The 15,130-nt window shown below is 43.0% G+C and overlaps 1 protein-coding gene across 1 annotated transcript; it reads right to left on the reverse strand.

The window, feature by feature from the left end:
- Positions 1 to 515: 515 nt before the first annotated feature.
- bsk146 (brain specific kinase 146) lies at positions 516 to 14,730 on the reverse strand. Its single transcript, XM_026314692.1, has 5 exons — positions 14,510 to 14,730; positions 5,745 to 6,012; positions 5,439 to 5,641; positions 4,786 to 4,977; positions 516 to 4,710 (listed from the first exon to the last, which is right to left on the reverse strand). Exons 2-5 carry the CDS (start codon positions 5,914 to 5,916, stop codon positions 3,967 to 3,969), a joined length of 1,311 nt encoding a protein of 436 aa, XP_026170477.1. The 5' UTR covers positions 5,917 to 6,012; positions 14,510 to 14,730; the 3' UTR covers positions 516 to 3,966.
- Between the last annotated feature and the right edge of the window lie 400 nt (positions 14,731 to 15,130).

Genomic DNA, 15,130 nt, shown 5'->3' on the forward strand with positions numbered 1-15,130 from the left:
TGAAAAGCTGTAATCCGCTTCGTTTTACGGTTGATTTCGCCGGTTATTCAATAAAGTTTGACATAGCCAGCTTCTGTGAATCACATGAGGCCTCAATCAAACCTGTTTATGTTTCACAGCGTAACTATGCATAAAACCAATTGGTAAAACCAATAGATCTCACACCCTGACGCCTGATGACGCAACAGTTCAAAGGGCTCCTAAATGTTGCCATGACAACGCTGGGCAAGCAGCGTTCGACGCTAGAGGGGGAGGAGTCATGTTTCACAATTTACAGCGCTCTGATAGAAAACTGGGAAGCTTTTGCTTCAAACGGCACCAAGGTCGTCAATATAACTCTTAAAATGTAAGAACAACAGCTAGTTTAATTTAGCTACGTGTTGTTCGGCCGTGTGCCGAAAAAAGGGGCGGGTACCCATTGGGTTAAAGAAAAGTCACAATACCAAAAATCCAACAAGAATTCTCATTTTATTGACTAAATCTCAGTTTACAGGAAGACAGTTGTATTGCAAAGACAGAACTGGATACGAGTTCTAGTGCTGTGGTCATCTACTCGCTAAAACTCCACTGAAATCATGATGCTTGAAATATGTCACTGGACAGAAAGACACTGGAGCTCTATTACAACACAATATGTGATGGATGAATTGAGGTGGCAGCAGTGACTGAGTCAGGTGCTGTGAGGGAAGAAAGCAAAAGCCTGTATCACGTAGACGTCTAGTTTGGTGTGACCCATCCTTTCTCCCAGGTCCTCAGCTGCAGCGGGTACTGGATCTGATCCTAACACACCATTATTCCATCCAGCCTACATGTCATAAACTTGCTTGATTAAAATTATGCCAAGATTATCCACAAAATCAACATTTCTTTTAACTTCGTCAGATTCTTGCATTGTTTTTTAAACGTTGGTCATTGTGTCTCATACATCTCTGTAACAAGTGAATCTGCAGCCAGTGGAATTACCTCATTTTAGTGGCAGAGCCAGACAATTTTCATATCCCATACTCACTTATATTCATTTTGGCACAAAATCTTTTGTTTTAGTTTGTTTTTCTCTGTGAAAGTGCTGTTTAGGGTCATTTTCCTTTTTATTCACTCAGGCAACAGTGAACACAAAACTCCCACCATTAGAAATCACATTTAATGAGCTGTGATGGTTTAAAATGAACTCTGAATGACAAATTGTCCTGTTTCAAAGAAACCAGCAAAGAACTTTTAAGTACAGCAGTGGGAATTTCAGAACACACTAAAATACACTACGTTGATAAGAGTTTACCTGCCAAGATAGCAAAGTTAAAGGTACTCTGTGTAGATTTTGACCACAAATAATACATTGGATCAATGTTTCTAATATTTAGTTAAGTGTTTGTTGAAATTTATTTCCTCTTTGATTTTATGCTGTTCTGCTGGCACAAGATGGTGTTTGTTTACAGGAAAACTCTCAGGACAACTTTAATTCCTGCACAACATGAACATCTATCTCTGTTCTGGACATTTGATCTGTCACTTTGTATTCCAAATGCAAAATACAGTGTCAACACAAAAACATAATAAATTAAATATTTGATGCATGAGGATTTGACTTATTGTTTGCAGAATGTGACAGTCCACCACTGGATCTACAAAATTTCTCATTTGATGTGAAATGAGACTAAATGGCTTGTTAGGAGGGATGAATAATGCACTGTAGACACGTCTGTGAAATGCTGACAAGAAGCAGAAGGTTTTGGTTTTGGCATGAATAGTTCATGTGGAGAAAAGAATGAAATGACGAGGTCATGTACAGGCATGTGTATCTCTTCTTTACATGGACAAGTGAAAAGCCTTCCAAGTTGACAGTGTAAACACTTCAGAGCCAGTGCTGCTTGCAGCAACCGGCCAAAAAATGAGCACAGCTACAGTGATCAGCATAAGGACTGTCCTTTGTTCTGAGTCAGAAGGCTGCAGATGAGGTCAGAGATTGTCACAACACGTGGTAATTTGCATACTCCCTGGCTGATCCGGGAGCAGCTTTGAAGAACGTGATCCAAAGGGTTTGTGTTAAGGGCTGGCTAATGTTCAGTTAGGATGATCCTAGCTGAGGCTACAGACGCTCACAAAGAAACATGTCGTTTATAGCTATACTACATCTACAGCGTACTGCAGCCTGTGACAGGAGAAACACTGAGCAGATTTTCACAATAGAGCTTTAGCACATACAAGTACATGCAGATTTATGTCTGGAAAGCAACACACAAAACGCCCATTTCAATGCATGACCCTATGCTTTTTTTTTCTTCAAATTATTTAGGTAATATTCATGATGAGTCAGAGAAATGAACAAATCATTTTTTTTGCTCATACTAAAAAAACATCCATGCCACTCTATTTCACCAAAGGTGGTGATTTAGAAGCAAAAAATTCTTCTAAAATCTGAATCCCCTACCTGTGATATTTAAAGTCAAGCCTCTCGCTCTACGTCCTCATGCTGTACATTTTTTCTGCTCCTGAAGGTGGTGAGATGAGAACACGACAATAACAGCAATACAAACACAACACACTGAATAGAAACTAATTATTGTTCTGAATTTTTTCTTTTTTAGCCCTAGGATGTCTCAAGAGATCATAACAGCGATATTCACTCTGGGACATAATCCAAGAAATTGTGCTACAGCAAAAATTCCACATCACAACATTTTATGATTTTTTTTTTTATCTATGCCCCCCCCCCCCAGTAAAGCCAGTTCTGATTTGTCCGTAAAGGTAAGTTTCAGCTACTTGTCATGCAATTTATAAAAGGTGAGTTTTCAGTTCTTTTTTTCTTCCTTCAGATTAAATTGAAAATGCTAAGTGTTCATTTCATTTTTCTCTCCAGACAACTTTTTTTTGCTATAAGTTTTGAAGGAAACAGAAACAGCACAAACAAAACTGCTCACTAAAAGTTTTGAAGAAAACCCAAGCAAATGCAAAAAGCATTTCTCTGAAGAAGATTCAACAGAGAAAAAAAAAACAGAAGCTGTACAAACAGAAATTCCAGAGTGTGTATAAAATAGTCTTTCAGTGGCAGAATAGATATGTTTGTCATGAAGAACAGAGACATCATAAACCCCCTCTTAGTCTAGTTGCTCTCATGGACATGGTGGTTTACAGCCAGTAGTGGGAAAATATTCCATCTGGAAACCACTTGTCAAAGCTCAAACATAAAGTCCTTGTACTGACACCACTGTGTACAGCAACCAACCGAGTGTGTTGCACAGAGAAGTGGATTTGGCACAGCTATGCCAGAACATTAAATTCCAATGTGAAGTCCAACGCAAAACAAAAGAAGCTACTTTACAAAAAAACTATAGAAAAAATAGTATGTAGTCTTTTTTTAGATTAAAATAAATAACAAAATTCCCAAAGCAAAATAAATCCACTTCTTTTAGACTCATACATACAGAACACGCAGTGACACACTCGCACTTGCACATTTCAGTTACATCTGAAACGTTTAAAACCACCACTTGTTTTTTTGTTTTTGTCCTGTTGGATTCTGTTTTAGTCCTCTTTAAAAATACAAATCCTTTGTCCCTTGGCTTTGTCAAAAAAATGACGTCTTGAAGAGATCACACAGCATTCGGACCTTCCACCGTCTGTCACTGCTGTTTTTGCTAAAAGTATTGCTTTAAGAAATACATTTTGGTCTTCTTTTCCGATGGTTTTAATGACAGAATCTTTTTCTACTGGGTTTCACAAAACTGTGTTTGCGCCTGTGAAAGTGTGAATGGGGCTTCGCTGCAGGAAATCTGGCTAAAAATGCTGCCTCATAAGGAATGTATGCATTCTACAAATGCTTTCTGTCTCCTGTCTGTGTGCTCTTCCACTCCCGAGATGTTTAAAACAGGATAAGTGTTAGTACTTGTCTGTTTCCATGCATGCACATCTATGTGTTCTAATGAGAGGTATAAAAGTCTGTAGTTCGTCACAACGTAAACGTCGTGATGCTCAGACACAGATTTCTATGGGCGTGGCCACCAGCATGCGGCCACCCGGTGAACCATTTTCTCGTGGCATCCGATCGTAGCTGTTGGTGGATGACACTGAGCTGTTGGTGGAGACAGACACAAAATGGTGGCTGCCGCCCGGTTCCATCATCCCACTCTTGGTCCCGCCGCCGCTCCCCCTCTCCACAGCCACCGGTGACATAGGAGAGAGAGGCGACATCGGGGAAAGAGGTGATAGAGTCTGCTGCTTCATCCTCTCCACCAGTAACTCCTCATCTTCCTCCCCAGACGATGATGAAGAGATGGTGCCCTCAACCTCTCCACGCACACCTCCACCTCCACCACCAACCCTCTCCCCACCACCTGTGCCACTTGCGTTGCTGTTGCCGTTGTTGTTGTTCTCCGCATCCAGCATCCAGGAGTGGCTGAAGTACCCAAACACCTCTTTGACGGAGCAGCGGCGGTCCTGCTCCACCGAGAGCAGGCGGCGGAACATGCGGAGGGCTTGCTCTGTAAAGCGCCTCCACTGGGACGGCACCATATTTGTCCTCCTCTTCTGCCAGCGGATAAACTCCTGGTAAAAGGAGTCGGATGGCAGGGCCTTCTCCCAGGGGAAGTTGCCGGTCAGCATGCAGAACAGCAGCACTCCAAAGGCCCAAACGTCAGTGCTGTAGTCCACGCAGAAACCCTCATGACGTGACACATCGCAGAGTTCTGGGGCTGTGTAGGGGATGGTCCCACTCACCTGGAGGGGAAACTTGACAGGTTACCACCATAGTTGCTACAAAGCACTTACTGCTATGTAACTATAGCTACTTACTCTTTTCACAGGAGAGCCAGCCCGGCGGGTCATGCCGAAGTCAGAGAGCTTGACCTTGCGACATTCCCGGTCAAAAATGAGGATGTTTTCAGGCTTGATGTCCCTGTGGACCAGCTTCTTACAATGCAGGTAGTCCAGAGCAATGGCTACTTGGTGAACACAGCGCTTTGCTACTGTTTCAGGAAGACCAACCTGAAAGAGGAAGGCAGAGGAAGCTGCTGTTTCAATTCTGTCTGCCACTTCATTTTAACAAAACACTCGTGGTATTTTAAAAACTCAGTCATTTCCTGAAAATATTTTTTGTGTGGTTAGATCATTTCAAAAGTGCAGTGTATGAGATTTAGTGGCATCTACTGGTGACACTGCAGATTGCAACCAGCTGAATATTCTTCATCTCTTTCTTTCTGAGTTTGTTTCTGAGTTTACGGTGTCAACATGTGAAGTGATGCGGTTACTTTAGCCAGCTATACATTCTGAATTTGAGTTTAGTTAAAATGGAAACATAATTATGAATACTATTTTCTAAGTTTTCTAATTGATCCTTCTATATTTTACACCTTTAAAAAACAGATGTCAACATAGACATTTGTCAAGGGACCCAAAAGAAATGATGCACTAACGCAATAATGACAGTAGTGGAGGAAATTGAGTACCTGTGGGGGAATGATATCAAACAGGTCTCCTGCCAGAGCATACTCCTGTGCAAAGACATAATATTCGTCTGTTTCAAAGGCAATGCCAAACATGTTGATGATAAAAGGGCAGGGAGACAGGTAGAGGGAGATGCTGTACTCCCTCAGGAACGACTTCAGTTTGGTCGTCTTCTTCTTCAGGAACTTCAATGCCATTTTTGTACCTTATGGAGGAAAATAGAGGGAATATATTGTTTCTGCTGATGGGTTTCCTTTCTTACTACAGCATCATGTCAGTCTGTCTGTATAATGTGTGTGTGTCCTCACCTCTGATCTTGTGGATAACTAGATCCACCTTGCCGTAGGTGCCCTTGCCCAGTTCCCTGATCACTTCGTAGTACTTGTTGACCTCCAACCTCTCCAGGTTCTGGGCCGCAATCAGCTGCAGCTCATCCAGGATGTCCATGTTGGCTCGAGACACCAGTGGAGAGGAACTCATGTTGGGGGCAGTTTCAGAGGATGGACCGGGTGGAGAAAAATGGGGGAACAGACGACCAGGCAGGACAAGAGCAGAAGCAGCTAACAGCTGGTGTCACTGCACAGAAACAAGGGAAAATATGTATTTTTAATTGGTGTATAATGATGATGATGATGCTATTGATGCTGATGCTCTTCTGATAAAATACTGTAACACGATCTTCACTTAAAATCTTGATCTTAATCTTTGCCTTTTCAGCATCGAGAATATTTCATATCAGCATGTAAATTACATAACTCTGGATATGGAAAATCTGCATAAAGTTTTAGAGCAGTGTACAACACTGGATACTGCAGTTTCTCCAGAAAAATGCACAAGCCTATAAATAAAAAGGTTTAAGAAAAAAATGATGAAGGAATGTTTGACTAGAGGAGCAACATGACAGTGCTGTGTGCGACTGGAGCTGCCGGTGAAGGTGTGAACACATGAAAGAAACATTCAGGATGCACAACAGACCCAGGTGCGGTCTTGGGGTGTAAAAGAAAAAGATTTCAAGGTCAATGAGTGAAGACAGGCCGAAGCTCAGTCTGCTGCTCTGATCTGCAGTGTGACAGGCACTGAAAATGCTAATTATCTGCAGTGAAGGCTCAAGTAATTCTAAATGCTAGTCGCCAAGGGGGATGCCAGAGCTGAGTCACACACACACACACAAACAAAAACCAACCAATACAGTCCTTTCTGGTGAATCCATTCCCTGCTGCCATGTGATCGCTCTTTCTCATCTCTTTTTTTCTTTCCGAGCAGCATGTGCTAACCCTCACTCCATATATCAGCCAAACGTAGAAAATGTAGGAGCTCATTACATAACCTCATGAGGCTGAGCGCACAGCCGCTCTCCATCCTTGAGCAGGCAATTGGGAATCTGCCTTGCCAGCAGCATTTGGACTGCTGTCACATTTATGGCATGTCTTTTATCACTAACATGTATTGCATTTCTCTAACATTATCCCTTCAAAGGGTGAAACCGCTTTTGCCCGTCCACTTTGGGATGCAGAAAATGATATGGACTGAGCAGCTGACAGCAGTCATAACCTGCCTCATAACATCCAAGTCACCAGTTATGTGCCAAAAACACAAACACACAGCAACACAGCAGTTTAAGTACTCTGTCATCCCTTCCACAGGCCTCTGTGTTCCTCAGTGGGACTGAATTCTCTTTGGTGTGAGGCGGACAGGACGAGCAGTTGACATCAGCAGGTGAGGGGGGTTGAGCCAGTTTGGGTGATAAATGGCAGCACACAGAGGATGTACTGCAGCTCCACCTCGCCTTAAATTAAAGCCCTCGGACACATGTGATAAACACACAAGAGGGAGGGTGGCGGGAGACAGCGAGTGGTTTCTGTCTGGGATCAGAAGTGCTTACTGTAGCACAGGATACATGCAGCAGTGTGTGCAGTGCGTGTGTGTGCAGTGTGTTGTGGGAACTACATCATTCAAATATTAATCCTGAATGTATTGTTTGACATTATGATCATGTTGATAAATCATTGATATTACTCAAATATATGGTGTTTGTAGCCAAGCGAGTAGTTCTTAGGGGAATTGCTGTTAAATTAATTCACAAAATCAACATTCCCCTCAGGGTCATTTTTGCTAATCATTAACTTTTGGCTTCAGCTGCAGTAAGTGAGTGACCTGCTGGCCATCGCAGGTGAGATCGTCAAACTGCCAAATTAACAGTCCAAAACCAGAAGATATTTCATTTACTTTCAAAAAGCAGTGACAATTGATGAATATTTTCTTTCTGATCCATCAAGTTACCATCATAGCTCTAATCAATTCAAAGAGTAAATATATAAATAGTATAGGATTTGATTTCTTTGAGCTTCTTACTCTGATATTCCCATAGTTGTAGTGCAAAAAATACAGGCGCAATTGTATTATTGATGTCTAACAACTAATAAAGATGTCACAAATGAAATAAAGTTTTGTTGTTATAGTATATATTAATTCAATTCAATTTATTCAATTCAATTTATTTGTATAGCGCCAAATCACAATACAAATCATCTCAAGGCACTTTACAAAAACTAAAACTAAAAACCCAACAATTCCCTTATGAGCAAGCACTTGGCGACAGTGGAGAGGAAAAAACTCCCTTTAACGGAAGAAAAAAACCTCCAGCAGAACCGGGCTCAGTTTGGGCGGCCATCTGCCTCGACCGGTTGGGGTGAGTGGATAGAGCAGAGAGAAAAGAACAGCAACAATAAACAACAAATAGACACTGCAAGTTGGTGGGACCAGTAACTGCACATCAGCGATATACAGCTCCAGGTCCAGGGACACCTGCAGAAGGTACAGAGAGAACAGAGAGAGAGGGGAGAGAGCACAAACTAGGGGAGAGAGAGAGCACAAGGTTAGTAACATTCAATGGTGGAATATACATGAGGTGGGAGAGAAGGGGGGGGGGGGGGGTAGGGTAGGGGAGCTCAGTGCACCAATGGTCCTCGGGCAGTCTAGGCCTATAGCAGCATAACTAACTAAGGGATGGTTCAGGGTTGCCTGAAGCCAGCCCTAACTATATGCTTTGTCAAAGAGGAAGGTTTTAAGTCTAGCCTTAAAAGTACAGAGAGTGTCTGCCTCCTGAACCCAGGCTGAGAGCTGGTTCCACAGGAGAGGAGCTTGATAGCTAAAGGCTCTGCCTCCCAGTCTGCTTTTGAGAACTCTGGGAACCACAAGTAGGCCTGCACTCTGAGAGCGAAGTGGTCTATTGGGATAATATGGTACTATGAGGTCTTTAAGGTATGAAGGAGCTTGATTATGAAGGGATTTGTATGTGAGAAGAAGGATTTTAAATTCTATTCTATATTTTACAGGGAGCCAATGAAGAGAACAGTGGCTGACAAGGGTAAACACCAAACACATGCAAGAGAGAAATGGTGCAACAGCCAAAACACTTTTTTTAAACACTTGGCGTCATCCATCCATCCATTTTCTATACCCGCTTTTCCTGGCTCAGGGTCACGGGGATCTGCTGGAGCCTATCCCAGCTCTCTCTCGGGTGGAAGGCAGGGGTACACCCTGGACAGGTCACCAGACCATCGCAGACACTTGGCGTCATGTTTTACAATATTATAAAAATACAGTATTGTAAAAGATGACGGCCAAGTGTTTAAAAAGTAATACATGGAAAACGTACCTTCAGCATTTCTCTTTTATATGTGTTTTAGCTGTTGCTGTGTTTCTCTCTTGAATGTGTTTTGGCTGTTGCGGTGTTTCTCTCTTGCATGTGTTTTGGCTGTTGTGAGGCGTTTGCCCTTGTCGGCCACCGTAATATATATATGAGACTTGATGTCTAGGCCTGGCAATACACAGCATACATAAGTATCATGTTCCTCAATTTTGACTCACTGTCCTGCTCTTTGCCATCCAGGAGAAACCTCCCCTCATGTTGGACATTTCTGAAGCTCTTTCACAAACATCTAAATATATGTCAAGGCTACAGCGTCTTTGCGGGCAAGCTGGGGCTGCTTGTGTATTGTCTTGCATGTGCTGATGCCAAGAGAGATTTCTGTTAGTGAAAACACAATTTCCCTTCAGGGATTAATAAGGTTTATCTAGTCTCATCTTATGAATACAGTAGAAAAACACATATCTAACAAACCCTCAAGCAATCATTATTTTTTATCTGGAAGTAAATGAAATGCCCAGATTTGCAGATAAACTGATGTCTGGGCACTAGTACAGTCCATCAACAAACTGTCTGATGGGCTTAAATTGTATCCACGTCTAGCTGAGTGAATTATCCTGGAGAAATACATTAACCTGAACTGAATTCCACATTAAGTCTGATGATCTTAACTACATTAAGCTCAAAATTGCATAAGCATGATCAGATTAACACGCCTACCATGATGTGCATTTGGGTGAACGCACAGTCCGATTTCATTTAAGGGTAGACGTGCCACAGAGGACAGAGGATGAGCTGTTTCTGCATGCAGCTGCAGTAACACCACAATAAAAACAACCGGGAAACTAACTGTACTTTCTGATTAATGGAGCAGGTGTCTGTGGGATCAGAAGCCTGTATAAGAGTGAAAAACAAAGCTCAGGAATGTGGCCAGACAGGTTCAGGTACCAATTTTCATTGGTTGAATCAAGTTGTAAAATTTAGCCAGTTCAGTACTTTGCAATCAGTGTGCAGAGTTGTATTCTAATTCGTTTAATGAGCTATTTTAACATCACAAACCAGCGTGAATCTGATGATAAAACAGCAAAGGCAGGGCTCATAATTAGACTTAATGTTCAACAAAATGATCTGACTGCACTTTTGCAGTTTACATAAGCATCTCCACCAGTTTCAGCCAGAGTGGGCGTCTGAAACCAAGACACGCTTCAACATTTGCGGTTTGTTCTGGAAAATACAATCATAATACAGCTCGCAGACCTCACACACCCTCTCTCCATACCTCAGCCTCCGCTCCCTGCTCTTTATTGGTGTGTGTGTGTGTGTGTGTGTGTGTGTGTTTGTGTTTAGCACAAAAAGAGGTGCATCTGTATTTATAGAGAAGCAGCATTAGACTCCAAGCTGAATGAGTCATAAGGTTGGGACAAATGTCGGCTCACAATGTGGAGAGGAAGTCTGTGTGTGTTTGTGTGTGTTTGTGTTTGCTGTTGTGTTAACAACAGAATTAACTGCATAACTAGCTGCATTTCATGTGTACTGTACACTTTTGGTAGAAACAATAGCAGAGCCAGTGACTGGACAGCATCACATCAGAGCTAAAATCTGATTGGGCAGAAACAATTGGATGTACACAATGTCCTGCGTGTGTACTTTTTGAGATCATATAATTATGTAGAGTTTCTCTGTGATGACTGTATACTTTTAAGGCTAGACTTAAAACCTTCCTCTTTGACAAAGCATATAGTTAGGGCTGGCCTCAGGCAACCCTGAACCATCCCTTAGTTAGTTATGCTGCTATAGGCCTAGACTGCCCGAGGACCATCGGTGCACTGAGCTCCCCTACCCTAACCCCCCCCCCCCCCCCCCCCCCCCCTTTCCCTTCCCTTCCCCCCCCCCTCTTCTCTCCTCCCACCTCATGTATATTCCACCACTGAATCTTACTAACCTTGTGTTCTCTCTCTCCCCTAGTTTGTGCTCTCTCCCTCCCTCTCTCTCTCTCTCTCTCTCTCTGTACCTTCTGCAGGTGTCCCTGGTCCTGGAGCTGTTTATCGCTGATGTGCAGTTACTGGCCCCACCAACTTGCAGTGTCTATTTGTTGTTTATTGTTGCTGTTCTTTTCTCTCTGCTCTATCCACTCACCCCAACCGGTCGAGGCAGATGGCCGCCCAAACTGAGCCCGGTTCTGCTGGAGGTTTTTTTTCTTCCGTTAAAGGGAGTTTTTCCTCTCCACTGTCGCCAAGTGCTTGCTCATAAGGGAATTGTTGGGTTTTTAGTTTTAGTTTTTGTAAAGTGCCTTGAGATGATTTGTATTGTGATTTGGCACTATACAAATAAAATTGAATTGAATTGAATTGAATTGAATTGAATTGAATTGAACTGTAATATTGCTAAAAATTAGCAGTAAAAATCACAAAACTTAAGCTGTTACACTGATGAAGGAAAAATGTGTATTTGCTGTTGCGTTCCAGCTTCTCTAATGTGAAACCTTGCTGATATTCTGATCTGATCTGAATTTGCTGCTAATAGAGTACTTTTGGATTCTGGACTGTAGGTTGGACAAAACCAGCAAGCTGAAGATGTCATCTCAGACTATTAAAACATGCAAATCTCACTATTGTTTATATTTTATAGGCTCAAAAATATATTTATTAAACAAAATAATAATAATAATGAAAATAAAACACTGGAAAACAAAATACACCGTGTTCCTTTCAATTGACCACAAAACCAACCCCTCCTCCTCATGCTCTCTCAATACTGGTGTCTCTGCCACCAGGTTTAACATTCTGTGGAAACAGCAGAGACCAGGGGCTGCAGCTAAATCCCAGACTGCTTATGCAACCAGCGGCCAGAGCTGACCAGCCGAGCCAAGGCGATGATCACAGCCACGTCCGCCCCCGCCGATGCGGCCATTCTGCCCTCAAACCTATTAGAGCAACACCATCTTCATCCTCTTTCCATTTCAGTGACTTTTCTATTTTCCTTATACACGAGCTGCAACATGTTCCTGCTCCCTGCATAAGAAACAGCAGCAACAAAATGATTTAGCCATTAAATGCTCTGCCCACAGACGATTTCTCTTCTATTTACAAAATGCTGGCATGATCAGAAGTGACCGACTGGTATGCACACACACACACATGATCAAAGTGTGTGTGTGTGTGTGTGTGTGTGTGTGTGTGCATGTGTGTGAGACTATGCATTAACAGAGAGTGGTCAAACGGAGAGGAAAGAGGGGGAGCAGCATACAGTGATATGGACTGTTGAGTGGCAAACTACCATGTATGTATGTGGACAAAGATATCTCTGCAACACTAGCCAACAGCACCTATTGACACAATAGCAACAAAGCAGGAGATAGTTGAGTAAAGGTCAGAGATATAATTATTCAGACCTCTACCTTGTGTAACTGATCCCTGGCCTCTAACCTTATAGTAATGAGAAACCTTTATAGAGTGAAAAACACATTCAAACCCTCGTTATTAGTGAGAGGAAAGTCCACAGTCCCAATATTGTGGAGCTTGATCTGACACATATGGCCTGTGAAAATGATGTTTATAGGGGAGAAAAAACAGAAAAACAGAGACCATATCCTGACTTTTAGCACAGGGAAGCAACAAGAATAATGGATCCTACATTTCCCATAATGACATGTTTTTGTTACTGGACTGCTGCCCATCTACGTCTTTTGAACACCACATCTCAAGCAGGTTTTCTGTTGCAGATGTGTTTGTTATATGCTTTACTTAGACTCAGTAAAGCATCTCTGCAAGCACAGAAGCTATTAAGATATTATAGGCCTTACAGGCGAATGGCAGAACCTGTGTGGGTGAAAGAGGACAGCTGACGTTACAGTGTCTGTATCTATTAAGAACATATCTCCATGTCCACCTATATGTTTACTGGATTACTGACAAACACCTTAAAGCGACAGTTAGTTCGACACCAGTCTTGTGTCTGTGTCAGCTCAGCTTAGCGTTAGGACTGGTTTTGGTTTGTGTAACTGAAACAAACAAGTTATAATGTGTTAGTCACATTTAGATGTTGAGCCCAGGGAGTTGTTTCCTCTCTTAAAGCTAGGAAAAGGTTAGCTAAGCTAATCACTGGCTGCAGCAACAAAGCAAATACCTGTTTTACCTGAAAACTATTCTATACAGTCTGGGTATCAGCACTGATCAACTTTGTATTGCGTCATTCATTCAGCGAGGTGAATGTCCTGTTCAAGCTGTAATTCCAATCTAATACAGTGAGTTATGGAAGATTCTACTTCACACACACGAAGCGTCTAGTTTCATTCTGCATAAAAATTTTAAATAAGTTTGCGTTTTTTTTTAAATTTATGCCCAGTTGCATGCATTTGCCATATTGTACAGCATATTGGAAAATATCATTGCAGACAGCTGCATTCTGATGGTATCGGGACAAGCCCAGCCAGCTGCCACCACTGCCTGTTGGCCAGAATCAGCTGAACACTGAACCATCTATGTGACCTACATTGTGATCTGTGACTCATCATGCTGGAGTTTGTGCATGTGTATGTGTGGTATGTGTGTGAGTGTGTGCGTGTGTGTGTGTGTGTGTGTGTGTGTGTGATGTGTCAGCTTTTATGTGCCATCAGGGAGCTTAACCTCACTTTGATCAGCTGGGCTTAGCACACAAACACCTGCAACCGTACAACCTCAAAGGGTGCTCCAGAATACATAAAGCAACAGAAGATTTCTGCAACATCATAGCTGAGACACTCGTTAGTAGTACATCTTAGATTGTGCGGCACAACGAGTTTCTTACAAGCATTAGTTATTAAAAAGGAGCTGTTCTTCGGCCCCAGCAGTCTGACACCAGCAGGCAGCCAATCAGGATGTAAACATTACGGTCTCTTATTATTCTCCAGACATCCTCAGCTTTAGCAATGACATGTTGGATCGCACCTGCAGTGTGTCTTCGGCCTGCACCGAAGGAAAATCACTGTCACTTCATGTAACAGACCCAGAAGAGCTGAATGACAGGGAAACACACACACACACACACACACACACACAGATAGCTGCTGCAGATACCTGGCTGCCCCCCAGAAATCTCCAGAGGGGGGCGGTGGGGGTGAGTAGTGGGGGTACAAGAGGCCGTGCTGAGATCAATAACACAAATTCCACTACACCCAATTATTGTAAGCATTGATAAGTGGCAGCAGAACTGTTTGCTGGAGATAAATTGGATGTAACACACACAGACACACAGCGACACACAGCTAAGGAGCAATCACAGCATTGTTGTGTGTCTGCTGCACTGAATGGGCCCCATCAGTCATGCATTCAGTCACACAGTGTAATACACCTCAGTCATTAGAGCAAATCATTTAGTCTGGCAGGTGGATCGGTCAGGGTGCAGGGGAGGTAACATGAAGCGTCAGTCCGGGTTTATTCCACTCACCCTTCAACGGGTTCCCATATGGAGGCTGTGGAGTCCGCCCTGTCAGCCCAGGCTGCTGCTGCTAAACACACGGGATGGTACGAACGCATACTAGGGCCAGGTGAGCCGAGAGATCTGAGAGGAGCCACCGAGCAGCCGTGAGTCAGTGTTTGTGGCGCCGAGCATCCTGCAGCCTCCTCTGGCTCTGCGTCCTATTGTCTCCGCATCGCTCTGTCCTCTAGGATGGGAGGAGAGGAGAGGAGAGGAGAGAGGAGAGGAGAGGAGAGGAGAGGAGAGCCAGTAGCGACGAGAGGGAGGACAGAAAGGCCCTCCCTCGCCTCACCGTTCTGGCCAATCGCAGCGCTGCTCTGCCGGGAGCCGCCACTTCTCGCTGTCTCCGTACAGACTATGCTGCCTTCAGGGGCTGTCGACGAAAACCAATACAGACGCAGATTCGTGTGACAAACAAGCAAGCGTAAGTTAAACACACACCTTGATTTTTAACATTTTTCACAATTATTACAGCTTTAAAATGTATGGTATTTTAAATAATTACACAACCTTCTAAAGGAGTGCATGTATTTGGCATTTTCCTCAAATCAAACACAGACTAAAACCAACAATCAATCTGGTGTTGTCACC

The sequence above is a fragment of the Mastacembelus armatus genome, chromosome 19 (genome assembly GCF_900324485.2).
Source record: "Mastacembelus armatus chromosome 19, fMasArm1.2, whole genome shotgun sequence".
Taxonomy (NCBI): Eukaryota; Metazoa; Chordata; class Actinopteri; order Synbranchiformes; family Mastacembelidae; genus Mastacembelus; species Mastacembelus armatus.